The 18,296-nt window shown below is 53.7% G+C and overlaps 9 protein-coding genes across 9 annotated transcripts; 4 read left to right on the top strand and 5 right to left on the bottom strand.

Annotated features, from left to right (window-relative positions):
* Nucleotides 1-86: 86 nt before the first annotated feature.
* On the bottom strand, nt 87-1,746 carry E0L32_003237 (uncharacterized protein; the record flags this gene model as incomplete). The annotated part of the gene is made up of 6 exons (XM_031137515.1): nt 87-481; nt 561-878; nt 937-1,106; nt 1,176-1,248; nt 1,314-1,573; nt 1,682-1,746. The coding sequence occupies 6 exons, from the start codon at nt 1,744-1,746 to the stop codon at nt 87-89; spliced, it is 1,281 nt and encodes a 426-aa protein (XP_030998830.1).
* A 1,334-nt stretch (nt 1,747-3,080) lies between these two features.
* E0L32_003236 (uncharacterized protein) lies at nt 3,081-4,980 on the top strand (the record flags this gene model as incomplete). The annotated part of the gene is made up of 6 exons (XM_031137514.1): nt 3,081-3,536; nt 3,619-4,133; nt 4,204-4,231; nt 4,297-4,491; nt 4,544-4,678; nt 4,753-4,980. 6 exons carry the CDS (start codon nt 3,081-3,083, stop codon nt 4,978-4,980), a joined length of 1,557 nt encoding a protein of 518 aa, XP_030998829.1.
* Nucleotides 4,981-5,190: 210 nt separating this feature from the next.
* E0L32_003235 (uncharacterized protein) lies at nt 5,191-6,379 on the bottom strand (the record flags this gene model as incomplete). Its single annotated transcript, XM_031137513.1, has 6 exons — nt 5,191-5,776; nt 5,836-5,896; nt 6,027-6,128; nt 6,191-6,209; nt 6,267-6,292; nt 6,355-6,379. The coding sequence occupies 6 exons, from the start codon at nt 6,377-6,379 to the stop codon at nt 5,191-5,193; spliced, it is 819 nt and encodes a 272-aa protein (XP_030998828.1).
* Nucleotides 6,380-7,490: 1,111 nt separating this feature from the next.
* On the top strand, nt 7,491-8,648 carry E0L32_003234 (uncharacterized protein; the record flags this gene model as incomplete). The annotated part of the gene is made up of 1 exon (XM_031137512.1): nt 7,491-8,648. The coding sequence occupies one exon, from the start codon at nt 7,491-7,493 to the stop codon at nt 8,646-8,648; it is 1,158 nt and encodes a 385-aa protein (XP_030998827.1).
* Nucleotides 8,649-8,947: 299 nt separating this feature from the next.
* E0L32_003233 (uncharacterized protein) lies at nt 8,948-12,279 on the bottom strand (the record flags this gene model as incomplete). The annotated part of the gene is made up of 2 exons (XM_031137511.1): nt 8,948-9,128; nt 9,188-12,279. 2 exons carry the CDS (start codon nt 12,277-12,279, stop codon nt 8,948-8,950), a joined length of 3,273 nt encoding a protein of 1,090 aa, XP_030998826.1.
* Nucleotides 12,280-12,958: 679 nt separating this feature from the next.
* E0L32_003232 (uncharacterized protein) lies at nt 12,959-13,311 on the top strand (the record flags this gene model as incomplete). The annotated part of the gene is made up of 2 exons (XM_031137510.1): nt 12,959-13,175; nt 13,283-13,311. 2 exons carry the CDS (start codon nt 12,959-12,961, stop codon nt 13,309-13,311), a joined length of 246 nt encoding a protein of 81 aa, XP_030998825.1.
* Nucleotides 13,312-13,592: 281 nt separating this feature from the next.
* Nucleotides 13,593-15,467, bottom strand: E0L32_003231 (uncharacterized protein; the record flags this gene model as incomplete). The annotated part of the gene is made up of 1 exon (XM_031137509.1): nt 13,593-15,467. One exon carries the CDS (start codon nt 15,465-15,467, stop codon nt 13,593-13,595), a length of 1,875 nt encoding a protein of 624 aa, XP_030998824.1.
* Nucleotides 15,468-15,935: 468 nt separating this feature from the next.
* On the top strand, nt 15,936-16,705 carry E0L32_003230 (uncharacterized protein; the record flags this gene model as incomplete). Its single annotated transcript, XM_031137508.1, has 2 exons — nt 15,936-16,312; nt 16,372-16,705. 2 exons carry the CDS (start codon nt 15,936-15,938, stop codon nt 16,703-16,705), a joined length of 711 nt encoding a protein of 236 aa, XP_030998823.1.
* A 191-nt stretch (nt 16,706-16,896) lies between these two features.
* On the bottom strand, nt 16,897-18,020 carry E0L32_003229 (uncharacterized protein; the record flags this gene model as incomplete). Its single annotated transcript, XM_031137506.1, has 4 exons — nt 16,897-17,500; nt 17,552-17,676; nt 17,723-17,907; nt 17,960-18,020. The coding sequence occupies 4 exons, from the start codon at nt 18,018-18,020 to the stop codon at nt 16,897-16,899; spliced, it is 975 nt and encodes a 324-aa protein (XP_030998822.1).
* Nucleotides 18,021-18,296: the final 276 nt, after the last annotated feature.

The following is an 18,296-nucleotide window of genomic DNA, read 5'->3' as shown; positions in this document are numbered from 1 at the left end:
CAAGCCTTGGTTGTAATATCAGAGTTAGGTGCGAGATGAGAAACCTCTATTTCCGTCTAATTTGAGCTTGGAAATCTAGCAGTCATCTACTCTTGGATGTACTTCTTCAGTCCCCTCAGTCTCTCCTTAGCCGATTCCAAAACCTCGTCCGGCTTGCAAACCGCGAATCTCAGATAATCCTCGGCGATTGATGCGTTGGCGTCGGTGTAAAACTCTGTCGGCGGGATAGCTGCCACTCCAAACTCCTGGATCAGGAACCACGCCAGCTTGAAATCCCGAGGCCGGCTTGCTACGTGAGGCGGAAAGGGGTAGCCCTCGGGCACCTTCACTTTGCTCATGTTGACCAGCACGAAGTAGCCTCCTTCCGGGTCAGAGTAGGGCAGGCCGAGCTCGTCCCAGATGGCATTGAACCGTGCTATCTTGCTCTTCATGTCCTTGATGCACTCGTCCCAGAAGCCCTCGGCCTCGGCTTGTTCGAAGCCTGCAGTCAAAGTATGTTAGGCCTCGTTCCAGGAAGAAGGGTCGGTCACCGCCTCGAGGGCGGATGGGCCGTCACTCACCAATGGCACATGCTTCTTGCAGTGGAGAGACAGATGAGTAGCAGATCCTTGTGTGTGCAGCCGCGACATACTTGATGAGATGTGCAGGCCCCATGAGCCAGCCGACTCGCCAACCAGTCGCGTAGAAGTTCTTGCCAGCCGAGCCCACAGTGAGGGTAAGACGCTCCACCTCGGGAGACAGGGTGGCTACGCGAGTGAAAGGAGCATAATAGAGCCTGTCATATACCTCGTCCGATACGATAATGATCTCGTTCTCCACGCAAAGGTCTGCAATCTTCTGCAGTTCATCTTTGGAAAAGACCTTGCCGACAGGGTTATCTAAGACATGTGTTAGCGCAACATCGAGCACGGGGAAAAGGGTTGTTGCAAGACGTACGAGGTGTGTTGATGACCAACATCTTAGTCTTGGGACTGATTGCTCTCTCAAGCTCGGCAAAGTCGATGACCCACTCGCCCGCCGAGGAAGTCCGGCTTCCGCCGTCTTTAGGAGGGTGCAAGGGCACATAGACGATCTTGCCACCAGCCATCTCGATGTTGGGGATGTACCTGGATGTATGTTTGTCAACACACGTACGGCCAGATTGGGTGCGACACTGCCTGATAGAAGCTGCTTACTGGTCGAAGAATGGCTCGAAAATGATGACCTCGTCACCAGGCTCGATGAAGCCCATGAAAGCACTCAGCATACCTAGGAGATGGCAGTGAGCAGGACGGTGTTGCTGCATCAGAGCATAATCTCTCGTTGGCACTCACCTTCATTGGCACCAGTAGTGATGACGATCTCGGTCTCGGGGTCAAGCTTTCGACCCCAGTAGGGGGCGTAAGCATCCGAAATGGCCTTCCTGAGACGCGGACGGCCCTTGGTCGGACTGTACTGGTTGGCATCCACGCGGTCGAGCGCCTGCTTTGCGGCATTGATGATGAAGTCGGGCGGGTTGTAGCCGAAGAAACCCTGGCCCATGTTTACAACTGGCTGCGTTGGGGTGGCCGCGGCAGCCTCGTTGATGATTGACCTATGCAGGCATTGTCAGTCATGGACTCTGATATGATATCTGGCAATATGCCCCATCCGTCTGTCTGCTTTGGTTTGGACAGTGACAGTGACAGTGACAGTGACTCACCATACATCTTGCCGGTTGTTGGCGACACGAGCGGCGGGCTTGAGTTTTTCGGAATTGAAAGCCATGGCAGTATGAAAAGTTCTGTGACTCTGACGGGCACTTGCGCCAGCAGCCACGATAGAACGCCTAAGGAGGGGCTGGATGAGAGAAGAGGTGTACATGAGCCTCGACGTTAGCAGCGGCAGCGAAAACGAGAACTGTAGCGACCGCACACTCAAGAAATCAAAGCCGTCGGCAGGGAGTGGTCAAATCGGCAAAGAGACCCGCGACCGGGCCTCGACCGGAGGCGCGCAATCTGCCGTAGCGTTCTAGTAGGTACCTAATTAGGCAAGGTGGAGCCTAGCTCCAGCAAACACTCCGCGCATGACTGGAGTCATTCACAGGTACTGAGATGCTGAGTAAAGACGTCACAGCAGCCTGCAAAGACGTGCTTTAGCGCTTACTCCACCAGTCTCCCAACTTTAAATCTCCCGCCTCCAATGCTGTGGTTGTACCCATAACTCACTAAACTTACCCAATCAGGACAACTACAAAGACCTCACTCAATTGATGTAATCGTTTACATGCAGCTTGAAGCTATAATTTGGCTGAGCAAGAATTGATTGAGCTTCTAGTTCTGATACCTGGAGGACTTATGCATCAGATAGCTGAAGCCATCCTAGTGACTAGCCGACTCAAGTTGTTCATTGTAAACAACATACCTAATATATGGGTGCTCTACCTAGACATCATAAGGCTGCATATATGCTGGTTGACACTCAGCAACTTGACTTGAATGACCAGGAAAACTCTCTATATATTCCCAAGGATAACAAAGCAAGGACGGGGAAACTGTGTGCTTTCTTCTCATCTATTTGACAAGTCTCACTCCTTGATGTCATTGCTTGTGTATGTGAGTTCCCCAGATGTCTAAACATCAAAGAACCAGATATTGGGTAGGAAGCATACTACAAGACGAGGTTGACTAAACACAAAGAGTATGAGCTCCCATAAACGTCTTGATGGCTCTCAAGGCTTAGACAGTTGTGGTTTCTAGCCGCACTGTAAGCCCAGACTCATATCCAGCTCAGACGTGAAAGTGAGCTCAGGCTGAGTGCACTCGTTCAGACCTTTCTCACCTTGTCGTCAGTTCCTATTCCAAAACAACAAAAAATAATCCTGAATCACTAAGTGGCGATTTTTTTTCGCGTTCTACCGCAGCTTGCCTCTCCCACCTCTTCCACTCCTCCCACTTCTCCCACCTCCCAAGTCGTTGGGCGGCATCTCTCGCATCCTCCAACCACCACCACCACAAGGCGCTTCTCTCGTTGCAGGACCGTTGCTTGTCTTCCCAGCTCCTCCTTTTCACAAGACTCTAGAATTTCGACTTCCATCTTCGAATTCGGCATCTTGTAAAACCATGGCTGAGAATCCAGCTGGTCCGCCTGAGGACATGCCTGCTCCTCCTGCTGCGAGCCAGCCTGAGCACGGCCTTGATCCATCCAGATACCATTTGTACACCAATCTCAGAGGAGACACTCTTTACGTTCACGACCGCTTCACTGACTGGCTGGATGATCTTCCCCAGACCCTGACCCCTGCCGAGCGCTACCTGCTGGGCATCGATCCCCTTGCCGATCACCCATTGCACCCGCTTCCTGCTCTGTCGCCCCGGGAGAGATTCATGACGCATTTCCCCATCGACACACCTCTGAGAGTAGCTTCTGCCCCCGTCGCTCTTCCATCCTCCCAGAATGTCGCGCATTTTAACAATGGACCGTCCACAGATGTGCCGGTCGATGGAGGACCTCAGCTCACTCTCACTCAACCAGAGACTGCAAATAGCTTGGCTAGCAGAAAACGTCCCACCGACGAGGTGAGATACTCACTACCACATTTTCAAAACAGCCATGTTGCCAAAATTGAGTCCATGCTGACCTGTATTTGACTCTCCCTAGGACCTCCAAGACGCAGAGCCCCCTCGCAAACGGAGCCGCCTCCAGGAAGTCAAGGCTAAGGTCTCTCTCAGATTCTCAACAGCCTTTTCTACGGCTAATGGAAACGCCAATTCCAAGGCTCGTGCCGCGAAGAATGACAGCTCTCTGCCTTGCTTGGCTGTTACCGCCGCAGCGACCGGCGTGGCTTCCCCAGGCGAGACCCCGGCGGCGTCCCAAGGTGTGCAAGGCATGCAAGGAGGTCAAGGAGTGCCAGGCATGCAAGGAGCGCAAGAATTGCAAGGCATGCAAGGCTTCCAAAGCGTGCAAGGCATGTCAGGAGTGCAAGTCTTGCCAGGCTTGCCAGGCGTGCCTCAAGAGGAAGACAAGTTCATGAAGCGCATGAGCCGCATCCTCTCGGCGGCCACCCCTAGCGTCATGCCGTCTCTCCGATCGCCAGTTTCCGTGGCTCTTCCAGACTGTCTTGTTCGAATCATCTTTATGGGAGATGCCAGCGTTGGCAAAACTACGTTGATCAAGTCAGTCATTTTTCCCGGGATACTTTACCTTGTAGAGCATCGTGCACTCCTAACACTGATTGTTTGGCAGGCGATTCAGCAACAGCCGCTTTGATCAGGTAAACACCGAACTGTCATGTCTCCCATAAAGGATCTATTTAGTGACCTCTCAATTCTCTCTTAGACTTATACACCGACACACCTCGAGACTGCATTCACCACCATTACCCGAGATAATGAGACCGTTGGACTTGAGCTCTGGGAGGCCGGTGGCACTGTTGAGCCGACTCGAACCTCGGCCATGAACTTTGCCTGGTTCGATGTTGTCGTGATCTGTTTTTCTGTTGGAGACTCTGGCACGATTCAGAATCTCAAGGAGGTAAGGGGGCGGCACTCTCAGAGACGGGGATACAAAGTTAACAATTCCCAAGTACTATAACCATGCGATGCTGCGTACAGAAGGAGCCTGCATTGTCCTTGCCGGCCTCAAGAAGGACCTTCGCCGAGAGTACGGCACTCTCCGCCTGAGCTTCCTGGAGGAGCCCGACGCTGTCTCATACCACGAGGTACGATCTCTGCCTGATTGTGAAACGCCCCAACCTGCTGGCTGTGCCCTCCAGTCTAACCAATTTTTGTTCAGGGCCAGCGCAAGGCACAAGAGGTTCATGCACAGGATTTTGTAGAGTGTTCTGCGGCCACCGGCGAGAACGTTAATGAGCTGTTTGAGAAGGTGATCGCCCTGGGTGTGCAGCGAAAGAAGGCTATTGAGAAGGAGGCGGCTCGCCTCCATCGCGAGGCAAAGATGGAGCAGCGGGTCTCACAGGTCGGCAAGCTTGCTGGACGTCTCTTCTGTTTCGGCAAGAGCTGAGAATCGACTGTTTGCGGATTGTGTCTTTCCTTGATCATATCTTAGAGGGGTGTCGGTGGTCGTGGGTCTAATATCTGTGGTGTATGAGTAGCCCGGCATGACGGGCACTTCGTCGAAAAGTTCTATGAATTGACTACATTTGTTTCTGAATTCCATGTACAAGAGATGTGAATGACAGCACTGTACCAGCCAGCCTGCTTTTGACAGCGGTCATTCTGGCTTTCGCCCCCACATGGCGAAGAAGTTGGTATAAACGTGCATATTGCCCGTCAGAAGCCCTTCATATGTCTCCTTCACCTTCGCTTGTGCTTCTTCCTCGGTCCATCCCAGTCCCTTCGTCAGCGGCACCAGAAAGAGCATGGGGTGCACATATTGAGCTACTGCAAACAGACGTCCATCCTCCTTGTCCTTGTCCGTGTCTCCCCATGTACCCGCGCGCAGCATAACTTTGATCTTGTCGACGTCGAGGAATCCGCCATTCTTGAGCAGATCCGGCAGCTTCGGGGTGACAAACCAGTCGAGTCCCAATTTCTTTATGCCCTGGTCCCACGACACGTAGAAATCTTTCATCCCGTTTGTCTCCCAGGAGTTATCGTCGCACTGGATGGGAAACTGAACTTCTTTCATCTCGACATAGCCGCCCGGTTTCAGGTGGTCGAAGATCTTGGCGACCAGTTTTCGCCAGTCCATCTGCACGGTACACAGCAGCCGAGAGTGAATCACGTCAAACTTCTCTGTGAAGCCCCAATCATCGCTGGTGATATCCAGAGTTCTAAACTCAAAGTTTGGAGGGGGGCTACAAGAGAAACGATCAGCACAAAACATGCCTGCAACGAGGATGCTGACACTACTCACTTCTCGCCAATGGCGTCGACAATGTCAACACCAATGACCCTGCAGTCGGGGTGTACTCGTGCTGGATTCCGTCAGCATCTCGAAAGACTTGGATAGCTTGGTTGGGATCCTCTACCATATTCAATCGCCCAGACGCCTTTGAGACTTTTGGTAAGCATCAGGGTATTCTGATCGGACGACCGGTACTATACCTGTTCCCGTGCCCAGCTCAAGCAAGATCTTCGGTGGCGACTTCAACGGTGCTACAAGATACCTGTTGTCGAGGATACTCTGCAGAACCATATGCTGGGCATCTGTTGTGTAAGGCCGTCAGTTGCCTGAGGGAGAAGCCACAATACAGGACGTCCCGCCTTACTCAGTCTCTCTTGCCCAGCCTGTAAATATACCATGTAAGCTACCGTATGTTGAAGACCAAGGGAATAGTGACTTACCTTTGCAGCGGTATCCAGTACGTAAGCTACGATACATGTCAATGTCCCTCCATAGGAGTCAATGGGCGTCAAGAGGTCATGTTCTCACCATTCTCGGGAGCACTTGTCGCCATAATGGTGTCACACTTGAGTGAAAGAAAAGATAGGAGGAAAGGATGCTCAAAGCCGGTAATGTAGATATGAGAATCAGCAATGTAAGTCTGCTCTGGAGACAATGCAGGGTAGGTGTAGCTCAACCCAATAAAGAGTAGTTTGGAAGCTAGATCCGTTGCTCAAAGAACATGTCAATGTCTACGGGAGCCCGACTTATAAGTGTCAAAGGCTGCAATGAAGATATTGAGTTGCTTGGCGGAAACTCTGAGCCACCTGCCTACTACGACAACTCACGTCTAGTGCTGACGAAGGAATCGAACGGATCACCAGATACTTCTTACATTTAGCGTAGACTTCATCATCTTCCTGCCATGAGAGTTTCTACAAGCTCTGTAGATCTGACAGCCTTTGATGGCTCTAGGTCCACAAACCGGACCATTCGAACCGAACCAGGAGCTCGTCAGGACGCATACGATCGGCGACGAACGCTTCAACCCTTTTGGGGTCGGGAAAAGAGCAGCAGCCAAGTTTGGGAAGCAAATCCTTGTAGATACCGAGATACCCTGGTCTAGGATATTATCATTGGATGCTTGAAAGCAGAGCATTGATTCTGGCCCCCAAGTGAATAGACACAGAGACCTTGAAGTTCTCTTGGTAGTTGACTGTCGTGATCGAACATGAACAATGCGAGCAATACGAAGTAATATTATGTGTCATGATGAGAATGATTTTGCGGGACCGCCCTACAAAAGCACAACTTAAGAAGGGACCAAGGAACGGGCGGCCGACGGTTGTTCCAAACGATACAGGGTTCTGACGAGTTTCCAGCGAGCGAGGAAGCACTTCGGCATACAGCATTTGACGGAGACAGTGTTGTGGTAATATTTTGGTGTGACATTTAAGTTACGTGTTGACGGCACTGGGGAGCTCCGCTGCTTATCTTATCAGCTCAACGTCAATCATCAGTTCGCCCGCTAAGAGCTCTGGGATCCAGCACCTTTTCTTCCCAAATCCAGATCTGACGTTGGATCATCAATCAAGCGCGGCCGCCCAGCCCATTCTCGTGTCCCATACCGCACGCAGAGCCATGACCACGCGGCACACCGCACCCACATCCCACAAGTCGGCACGATGAGCGGCGGAAGCAGCGGCGGGCCCGGCGCCTCCTCGCCCACCAAGCCGCGCCCTTCCACGCGGTCCCCGACCCTCCATCCCACACCCCGCGCCGCCGCCGCCGCCCAGGACCGGCGGCGCTCGCCCCGGGCGCCCTCGCCCCTCCCGCCCCCGCTCCTCCTGACCGTCCGCTTCTCCAGCTCCCTGCCGGACCTGCTCCTCGACATCCCCTACCCGAAGCGCACCACCGTCGCCGCCCTCAAGCACCTCATCCGCGGCCGCCTCGCCGAGCCCAACTCCCAGCGCCGCCTGCGCTTCATCCACGGCGGCCGCATCCTGCCCGACGCCTCCGTCCTGTCCGCCGTCCTTCGCGCGCCGCCGCCTCCCCCGCCCTCGTCCCCGCTGCCCGGCGGCGGCGGCGGCGGCAGGGGCGACCGCGATGCGGCGGCAGCCGACCCCAGCGGCAAGGGCAAGCTCGTCGAGGGCAAGGAGCTCGCGCAGCGCGTCTACGTCAACTGCAGCATAGGAGACTCCCTGACGGACGAGGAGCTGCGCGCCGAGGCCGAGGCCGCCGAGACCCCCGTCCCCGCCGACGAGCCGTCGCCGGCGGCCGCTGGCGGTGGTGGACCCGCGGGACTACGACGGGACAACGGCGGGCGGCCGCGCGCGACGGGCCTGCAGGTCGACACCGGCGTTGCGGGTGGCGGGAGCGGCCTCCAGGCCCGCCGGGCGGCCAACACGACGCAGGCCCCGCGCGGCTTCGACAGGCTGCTCTCGACGGGCTTCACGACCGCCGAGGTGAACCAGCTGCGCCTGCAGTTCCGCTCCATCCAGGCGTCGAGGCACACGCCCGATACCATGCCGTCGCCCGACACGCTGCGGAGCATGGAGGACGCCTGGATCGACAATAACAATAGTGGCATGGGCGTGACCCCCGGGGAGGGAGGCGAGGGCGTGGCAGGTGCCGACGGAAATGTAGACGAGTTCGGCATCAACGGCCTGCTCGACGTCCTGTTGCGTGGTATGTTGATCGGGTTTATCTGGCCGCTTGGCAGTGTCGGGTGGCTCGTTCGAGAAGAAGGCTTGTGGAGTCGGAAATGGTCTGTTTTCGTAACCTTTGGCTTTGTCCTGAGCCTTGTCATCGGCATGATACGTGCCATATCTGGTGATGTGTAGAGATAGAGATGTGTACCTGATAGCTTTGAGATACCCACCCCAATACAAGTCGGCTGTTGGCAAACAAAACATACTTGTTGTGTCTACGTAGTGCGTCACTCACTCCCGGCTAGCATAAGATAACGCCTTCAAGGCTGATCAAGACAATTTCTTTTCTTTGAGTCTATTGACATGGGAATCATCACCAAGATAAATCGCTGATTAGTGGATTGTCCTTTTCCGTACGCCGATGCATGCCGTGGCCATGCGAATCTGGAACCACCGCCAGAACAAATAATACAAAGCGACCGCCTGCTAACTTAGAGGTAGAGAGACTGTGCAGCCACGATATCCCTCTTGATTTTCTCCAGACTCTGCTCGAACTTCTGGGTGAGCTCATCGCTGCCCATGACCTTTGCTGCCTGTGCCATCTGCCGAAGAAGTTCCTCCAACCGACGGAACAGACGAATCAGCGAGCCTTCGTAGGCATTTGTCATTTTGCTTTACCAATGGTCAGCCTGTACACTTCAACATGGGGGAAGTGGCTTGAGAATACATACCAGATTTCCGCAAAGGAACGTCCATTTGCCCACGTGAACACCGTCTCCATCAGTTGCCACTTGAGGCTCTCAACGTACTCATCCTCGTTGACGTCAAGCTTGCTCTCCCTGCTGACCTTGGCAATGATCCTGGCCTGGGCCTGCACCTCGCGGTAAGGCTTCGCAAGCTGCTCTTTCAGGGGTGTTGCCTCGACCCGCTCGTCAAAGATGAAGCAACTGAGTACCGAGGCGCAGACCTCCGGAGTTAATTCGTTGAAGAATCGGTTGAAGAGCAGCTCGGATAGAAGCAACTCGTGGCCCTCAGTCGAGGAAATCTCGCAAGCAACGCGCGCCTTCATTTGCACAACCTCGGCATCGTTGATGAAACCAAGTCGTCGCAGCACTCGTTTCCTGGACTTGAGCTCGTCAAGTTGAGCAATGCTGTGAGCCTTTGCAATGGCCTTCTTCTTCTCCTTGATCTTGTCGCCCAACTCGACCTTCTCCTTGTACTTCTCCCAGAGCTCTGGCAAATTGGGCGAGCCGTGCAGAGGGTTGGAGAGAAGTCGCGACTCGAGCACCTCGATCTTCCTCATCAATTTCTTAAACGAATCATCGGTGATCCGCATGCTTTCGATAGGATCGAGGATGGGAATACCGTCAGGAAAGCGTTTCTTAACCTCCCGGATGACCTTCCCAAGGCCAGCCTTGCCCTGGTTTGTCCGTACTTCATCGGGCATGAATACGCGAATCTGAGCGAAGGATGCAACACAATTAAGAAGGCATGGAACAATTTCCAGTTTCTTGTAAACACCATCGTCCGGGGGGATGAGGCCTTGCGGCATAAAATTGCCATTCGGCACAGCCGGCGAGAAGTTCTCACTGTCCTCCGCAAGGAAGAGAGCAACATCAACGAAATAAGATTCTTGAGGCGGGAACTCCGGCTCACCAGCCTTGGGCTCGCTGCGAGGGGTAAAGGAAACAACCACTCCCCAATCAAAGTCGACGCCATCCGGAGTTTTGATACGAACTAGACGGCCTGGTTGGAGGAATTCAAGACAGTAGCTCGGATGGTGGATGACCGAGACCATATCTTTGGTGTACGCCTCGATCTGCCGTCGGATGTTGTAGTACTCCTTCACAGTGTTCTCGTCCGGAATAACCATGTTGTCCCGCTCTTGCTGAAGGCTCATGAGCTCCTTCTCCAGGGCCGGAACACTAGCCGCATTCTGGAATTGGAAAAAACATCTCTCCAGCATATACTCCGGTGACACAGTCTCAATACGTTGAAGATTGAGCACCATGTTGTAGCCGAGGTAGAAGGCGGAGTTCAGGCGGTCCTGCTGGCCGGCAACGATAGCTTTCGCAGTCTCAGGCTCAAGTTTGTCGTCAACCATCATGATGACAATACCACGGTCATCAAGACCTCTTCGCCCAGCTCGGCCGGACATCTGGATATACTCAGACGAGGTCAAGGGTCGCCTCGATACACCATCGAATTTGGTCACTTGCGTGAACACGACAGTTCTTGCCGGCATGTTCAGACCGATGGAAAAGGTCTCGGTGGCGAAAAGCACCTTGATCAAGCCTTCTTGGAAGAGAATCTCGATCGTTTCCTTCAGGATGGGGAGCAGCCCGGAGTGATGGACACCGATGCCCTTTCGGAGCAGTGGAAGAATGTGCGTGATCTGGGGTAGCTCTCGGTCTTCCTCAGATAGCATCTCAATAGCGTTCTCAAACACCTTGTTGACCATTGTCTGCTCAGAGTCGTTGTTGAAGTTCATGGCAGAGATCTTGAGTGCCAAGGTCTCGCACTCTCTCTTGCTGAAGTTGAAAACAATCACAGGATGGAAGTTCTTCTTCATGATCATCCTGATGATCTTGGAGATATCGGAATTGGCATCAGCTGATTGGCCCTTAGCAATCTTCTTGTTTTTGCCTTTGCCTTTCTGGCGAGCATTCGGGTCGGCAGAATCGGCGCCCTTGTTGAGCTCGACTTGAGCCATCGCCGTGTTGAAGTTCTTCTCCTTGAAGACACCTCGCTCATCCACGACGAGGAAAATGCCACTGCCACCTGCTGGGAAGCAGTAATTTTGCAGAGGGGTAGGACGGAAGTCTGTGTAGACAACATGGCAGGCCTGCCTGTGGATCTTGGCGATCCACTCAGCGAACTGGAACGCATTGGGAATCGTGGCCGAGAGGAAGACGTAGCGGACTTTGTCAGGCAGCAGAATGATCGTCTCTTCCCAGACAACACCGCGAGACTTATCTCGTAGGTAGTGAATCTCATCAAAGACGACCCACGCCACTTCGCGCATGATCTCCGAGCCTCTGTACAACATGGATCGCAGAATCTCGGTGGTCATGACGAGACAGCTTGCGGTGGGGTTGATCGTGACATCGCCAGTCATCAGACCGACATCACCGAACTCTGCTTGAAAGTCTCGATATTTTTGGTTGCTCAGGGCCTTGATGGGGGAGGTATAGATGATCCTCTGGTTACGCTTGAGACATTGCGCGATGGCGTACTCAGCAACGACCGTCTTTCCAGCACTGGTGTGCGCAGACACCAACACACTCTCCTCTCGTTCGATAGATGCGACAGAGAGACTCTGGAAAGGATCCAGTTTGAAGGAGTAGACACGTGCTGGCTCGTCAGGAGCCTTGTGCTCGGAAAGCGGGACGTATTCGTAGTCCAGATCGGGCGGCAGAGCGACCTGATGCTGGATGTTATGGGACAGAACCAAAGCCTCAGTCTCCTTGACCGCTGTGAAACCAGAAGCAGCTGCAACTTGTCTCGACTCGGCGGTTTGGAAAGAGTCGGTCAGGACCGGCTCAGCTTCGTCCACCCTCTTCTGTCGCTTCGACTGTGTGTCTGAAGGCTCTTCCGGCTCCTCCACTGGAGGTTCCTCGTCGTTTGATGTCCCATCCACACCGTCCATATCCACGTCTCCATCTGGGCCCGCTTCCTTCACGACTCCATCGGCCTTGCGCTTCTTGCTCTTGTCCAAGTTCTTCTTCTTCGAATTCTCGGGCTTTTGAGGCCTCTGCGAGGGCGGCTCGGCACTGCGCTTGGAACCGGGCTGCTCGTCGAAAACGTCGAACAGCTCATCCATGCTGGCGGAATGCGAGTGGAAGCGCCCACCCTGCGATGCCGTGGTCCTGCAAAGCTGACGAGGTTATGATGGAGTTGTAGATAAAGAAGGGTGAATGCACCTGATAGAGATGCAGGCAAGTAGGTCGCAACCTCAGTGATAGGTGAGCACGAGAGGTGAGCCAGCCGTGTTTATCAGAGGGTTGGCGTGGCTTTGTCGAGCAGAGCAAGGACCTAGTCGGCAGCGGTCGCGATCGCACCTACAGCTAAAGATCGAACAAGAAAAAAAATGCTGGTCGTGCGAAGTGGGGATTGGGCGGCAGAAACCAGACGTCACTAGCTTAATAGAGAAAAGCGTAGATTGGGCGGTCAGTGGATGGAAAGGCACAGCTGGCGTGCACAGGCCATCAGTCCAGTCTTGACTCCGAGCGAGCTGGAGTCGCATTTCTCCGTGCCGAGTCTTTGCCGAATCAGGCTCACCCCATTGGACGAGGTCTACCAAAGTCAGACCACCAGCTGGGCCGACCTCAAAGCAAATCTTCCAAACGTCAGAGCTTCAAAGCACAGCTTCCCAACTTCAACAAACCACGACACTCCGCTCCCTGCGCCTCTCACACATCAGCAAAGGTCCGCCGCCGTCTGGCCCGTCTCCCACCTGCTCAATTGGCCCCTGGCTAACCGTCGATTGGACTCGACTACAGATGCTTTCTCGCGCAGCCGTCCGCGCCGTGCCGCGCACCTCGACCGCCCTGGTTGCCCGCCGCGGCTTCCACGCCACCCGCTCCCAGCTCTCGTCGCCCTACCACTACGCCGAGGGCCCCTACACCAACATCCCCTTCAACCCCAGGACGAAGTGGTTCGGTCTGCGATTCACTCTGTTCTGCGTCACGGGCTTCTTCGCCCCCTTCGGCATCGTTGGTACGTGAAAACTGTCCACCTCCCGCCAATGCACCAATCGACCGATCTGATCTAGATTGCGGAATTCCGAGGATGGAGAGAGTATGGTTGCTGACCGTCAATTTTAGCCTGGCAAACCTACAAGCCCCGCAACTAGAGGGTTCGTCGTGATGGGATCAGTGGGATGGATAGCGTCTCGAGGATTGTTTGATGGAAGCCCGCTGGGCGAGGTGTATGTTTAGCCATCATAGAGTCAAATCAGACAAGTCTTCTTTGTCCACACGCCACGCATCTGTCCTCTGTGCGACCCAACAGATCAACTCCGGGCTGCGCCGCGACACAGGTTCTCTCGAGTACAGTGTACCAAGCGATGGGCAGACGAGGTTGAGAATGCGAATGCTCTTGTTAAAATTATAGTTATATGTACAGGTGGTGGTATCATGCATTGTCTATCCCGCCCCATTCTTTTGCCGCAGTAGTCTTGCCCCGACCCGAACTCCTTATGTCCAATGAGTCCTCCAATAGTGTTACACCTCCTTGCCTCTTCTTCAGAAGATTATGCAAGAATCCCATCAAGAATTCGATATCAGCCGGCTCGAGCTCCCATCTCGAACTTAGAGCATCATACGCCTCCAGAACGGCCTCGGGCGAACTGCATCTGTCAAAGGCCCTGAGGGCCCATATGACCAGCCAGGTGTCAATGTAGAGGCCCGAGGTCTGGTTGTCAAGAGCCTGTAGAAGGGCGGTCCAGACACTCTGCAGCCTCTGCTCGCTCCAAGCTGAGCCGTCATAGCCGCCGTGAGCATTGAAGCCCTTGAATAAAGATAGGAATACAGCGCCGTGCAACGGCACCTCGAAAAACTTCATCTCGTCCAGATATTTGGCGACGCTTTCAAGATCCCCCAACTTGACGGCGTAATGGTAGATCAGGATGCGAAATGTCGATAGGTTGGGCGTCATCGGCGTGAGCGCTTGGAAGCTGTTTCGCATCTCGGGATGCTCTTTGCCGACCTTGGCAAACATCATGAGAACTCTCGTAACAACCTTTTGGGTGGCGTAATTGCGCTCCGGCATTTCTGGCGCCTTCTTGTGGCTGGCTTTCATTCGCTCGTAGACGCGGGCAGCGGCGTCCTCCTCGCCTGACCGCAGCAAGCCTGCGATCACGCAGTTCAAGACCAGCGAGTCGATCATCTCGCCCGATTCAACCATTTCCTTGTAAGCTGCCCGGACACCATCGCCGTCCATTTTGAGGCCAAAGAAGTGTATCAGGCTGACATGGTGATAACGGTTGAAGCGGTGACCTCGATTCTCCATCTCCTTGTAGATCATCTCGGCGAGTGTAAAGTTACCGGCTTTCGAGGCAACATCGAACATAATGTTGAAGGTAACGTCATTGCCCTTGATACCAGCGTCTTGCTCCATTTCTCTCCAGAGGCTCAGAGCAGATTCTGTCTCAGAGTCGGTAGAGACGCCCACATATCGGCTTGCATAAGACATAGCCGTATTCCACTCGGCTCGGAGGAGAGGAAAGCCACTGTTCTTGACATCTGCGATGACCGCAAAGTAGCGCAGCATGGACTTGGAGTCCTTCTTTTCAGTGACGCCGATGGCCCTCAAAAGCTGATGTCGAAGTGCTCCGGACAAGTACGGCATGCGAGGTTCCGGTAGTTGTCGGTATAGATTGTAGACCTCATCTGCACTGGCCCGCAAGGGATTCCTAAGCCGTTTCAATACAGCGGATCGCAACTCGCGGAGAATTTTGTGTTCACGCTCATCAGCGGGCTTGGTTTCGTCGCGGGAGGGGAACCGTACGTCCTCTTCCCTGTTTGAGACCGTAACCTCAGGCCCATTGTCGGGTGCATAGCCTCGCCGGTATGGATCCCGGAAGAACTCCAGGTGCTCATCCACCGAGTCTTGGTCGTCGTACTGATCCACATATGACAATAGTTCTTTCTTGCTCGGACTTGGCCTCGCCTGCTGCCAGAAAGTGTCACTGGCTACCGGCGTGGCCACGGCATGGCCGAATCGGCGCTGGTTCTTTTGGTGTGCCGCCGGTGACTCCGGAGTCGTCCTTGAGACGGACAGCAAAGATCTTGGTGGCAGCTGAGGGATGAGGTTATTCGATGGGGGTGTAGATGCGGTTCTCGGTACGGTATTAGATTCATAATGCCGTCTCTGAGAGCGTGCCTCGATTGAGCATCGGCCGCAGAGCCGTCGATTCTGAAAGAAACCCGGGGCCGGCCAGCGCGATGACGGTCGACTCGAGAGGATCGCGCCGCATATCGACCCGTCAATTCGACTAGAAGATTTCATGGGTCGTCCCTCATGGTGGTTCCCATGTCACCGCCGCGCTCTTGTCCCTGTTGTATTTGGAGCAGACGGAAAGGTGGCAAGAGTTCGTTCCCCAAGATACACACACGAGGCGTAAAACACAGATTGCCCAGATGTTGCTGTATCGCCTCTAGGTAATAACCGAAATTTTGGTCTTATCAGTTGTTCAATCAATGGGCGGGCCCGGTCGATAGGGGTGCGGGTCTGTGCTGTCGCCCGCGTTGGCGCCAGTCAAATGCGACGCCTACGGTTGGGGAACAAAAATTGACCCGGCATATCATGGATCCGTGCCTTGAATTTCAATGCTCCAGAACGAAGCTTCATTGTCACGCCAGGAGCCTCGAGATCTACGAACACCACCCAAATCGGCTGCAGAGGCTTCGGTAGAAGTCCTTGAACCCTGTAATATTCTGGGAGACAAGGGCGGCTTGCTCCTTCAAGCCAATTGACATGGCAAGGCACTTCAAAGCAGCGCGAGTCTTCCGGACTGCGCAAAAGAATCTCGCAGTCCGGACAGTCGCAAGCGTCGAGGAAGTACCACCACCATGGCTGAAGGTTGTCGAATCCATACCGCCGTCAGAGATCCTCACGAGGCCGTATCCTGTACAGCACCAGCCTCTGAACCCGCGTGCGCGAAAACCGAAGAACATCTTCAAGCCGCAACAGATCACCTTCGAAGAGGACGAATACCGCCGAACCTTTTTCAGAGACCACCCGTGGGAGCTTGCCCGGCCCAGGATGGTTATCGAGATGGATGGAAAAGATGCAAGGAGGTGTGATTGGAGCAAGGGACTTCGGCAGCCTGGAATTCCGCTGACCGGAGAGAGGTCAGTTCAACACAACGTGTCAAACTGTTTGGCGCTCTGCTTTACTGACAAAACCGCAGTGTTGTGCAACGACAACTCTGGCTGATGCACAATGTCCCCGATATCACGAAAGAACAGGCCTACGATGCAGTTCGGCGAGAATTCTACGCCTTGAGGCAAGAGGAAGAAGTGGAGAGGAGAATCGCCCAGGAAGAGGCTCGCATGGTGGGCGCCTACTTCGGCAAATCAGCTATGCAAGTAGGCATGGAGCTTGAGGACGCGCAATTCGAGAAGTGGAAATCATGGGCGGCAACTCAGACAGAGAAGATCGAGGCCGAACGTACCGCAGCCTACACATCCTTTGGTGACCAGGCTGAGACGCCAGATGTGGTTGCTGAGGAGCAGGTTGTGTAGTGGGCTGGCTTCGATAACGAGATCTCTTGATCGTGTACAAAGCCATGTACTATACTGCATAAAAAATGTACCATACACTGTACCATTTGGCCATCTTGAACTCATTAGGTGTACTAGCAAATTGCTTTACAATGAACGTCACATTCTGTTTTCGCAACAGTACATGGAGTACCAATGTATTTTGTTGCTTTCTAAGCGGGTCCTTTCTCTGCATCCTTCAGAGGTTGCTCCTTGATTCCAAGAAGATTGCCTTGCTTGCTGATGTCACCCACACAAGGCCGGCCAATCTTCTCAGCCAGAGTGTCATGTTGCACAAGAAACATGTCGGCGATATCTGTTGCATAGAACAGCTTGCCGGTCAGGCTCAAAGTCTTGGGATGTGCCCACGTCTCGATATACATGATCTTGGCACGATTTTCAGGCACAAGGAAGCAGAACTTCAGCATGTAAGCTACCAGGCAAACAATGAAGCCTGTTCCTGGCCCATTGGTGACAATAACATGAGGGTATCGAAAGTTCTTGACCTCGGCCGGCCCTGATCGATCCTGAGGAGGCAGCATGATAGTGTTGAGAATGGATATCGTGCTGAGAATCGAGGTGTACCACGCAGTCCATAGCGGCTGGTAAATATCTCGGGCTCGACGAACTCTGACAACATCCCAGGTCCCACCGAGGCCGCGAGGGTAAGCCTTCTTGATTTTGTTCTCCAGCTTGAGAACCTCGCTGAGAGAATAATTGTCGCCCGAGCTGATGATGTAGCGGCGGTGGAGGTTTGCATGGCCCCTGAATTGGTACCTGATCATGTTGCACAATTCAGAGGTGTGTCCTCCCGACCCGAGCACATACGTGAAGGACACAGCAGGAAGATTCCTGATGGCAGGCGCCGGAGCTTGTTGATGCTTAGCTGCGTTCCATGCTTGGGAAGAGAGCTGTGCCCTGGCTCTTCTGAGATATATGAAGCGACTCTGACTCTGTGTGTTGGTTGACTGCTCATGTCGTTGGAGTGGGTTGACTTACCGTCACAAATGTTCCAGCAAGGAGTGCTAGAGCCGTCAAAACTGGCAGTCTGATGAAAAATAGACTGAGTGCAATAGCAAGCCCCAGGATCAGGGAGACTGCTACAATTTTCAACGTGAATGAGGTAACGGCAGGCGCCTCAATAATGTGAATGTCGTCCCTGGTGAGATCTGTCTGGGCTTGATCTGTGTTGTCTTAGCAAGGCGATATGCCAATGAACCGGGACGACAGACTGACCCTTGCGTCCATTATCATCCTCGGGTGAGTGAGATACCTGGTGTTGAGATAATGCAGACATTTTTAAGGTGCCAAATGACCATCCCTCGTATCGTGCCTCTTCTTGTCAATGGTGCTTTTCTTTTCTTAGGTACATCAAGGCCTTAAGTTGCACGCCTTCTTTGTTGGAATAGGCAAGTCTTGACAAACTAAGCCTTGTGCGGTTTGCATACCGAAAACGGTGCTGAACAACAATTATATGGCGGTCCAAGCTGCTTTTTGTATTGTCTCAGGCTGACTCTTGTCTATAAAGTCATGTTGTGGTTCTTTTCGTGTTGAGAGTGAAGGATAATGGAAG

This window comes from Thyridium curvatum (assembly GCF_004353045.1).
Source record: "Thyridium curvatum strain D216 chromosome Unknown NODE_14_length_560046_cov_85.173820, whole genome shotgun sequence".
Lineage (NCBI taxonomy): Eukaryota > Fungi > Ascomycota > Sordariomycetes > Thyridiales > Thyridiaceae > Thyridium > Thyridium curvatum.
The sequence above is the reverse complement of the archived record's forward strand: the minus strand, read 5'-3'. Positions and strand labels throughout refer to the sequence as shown.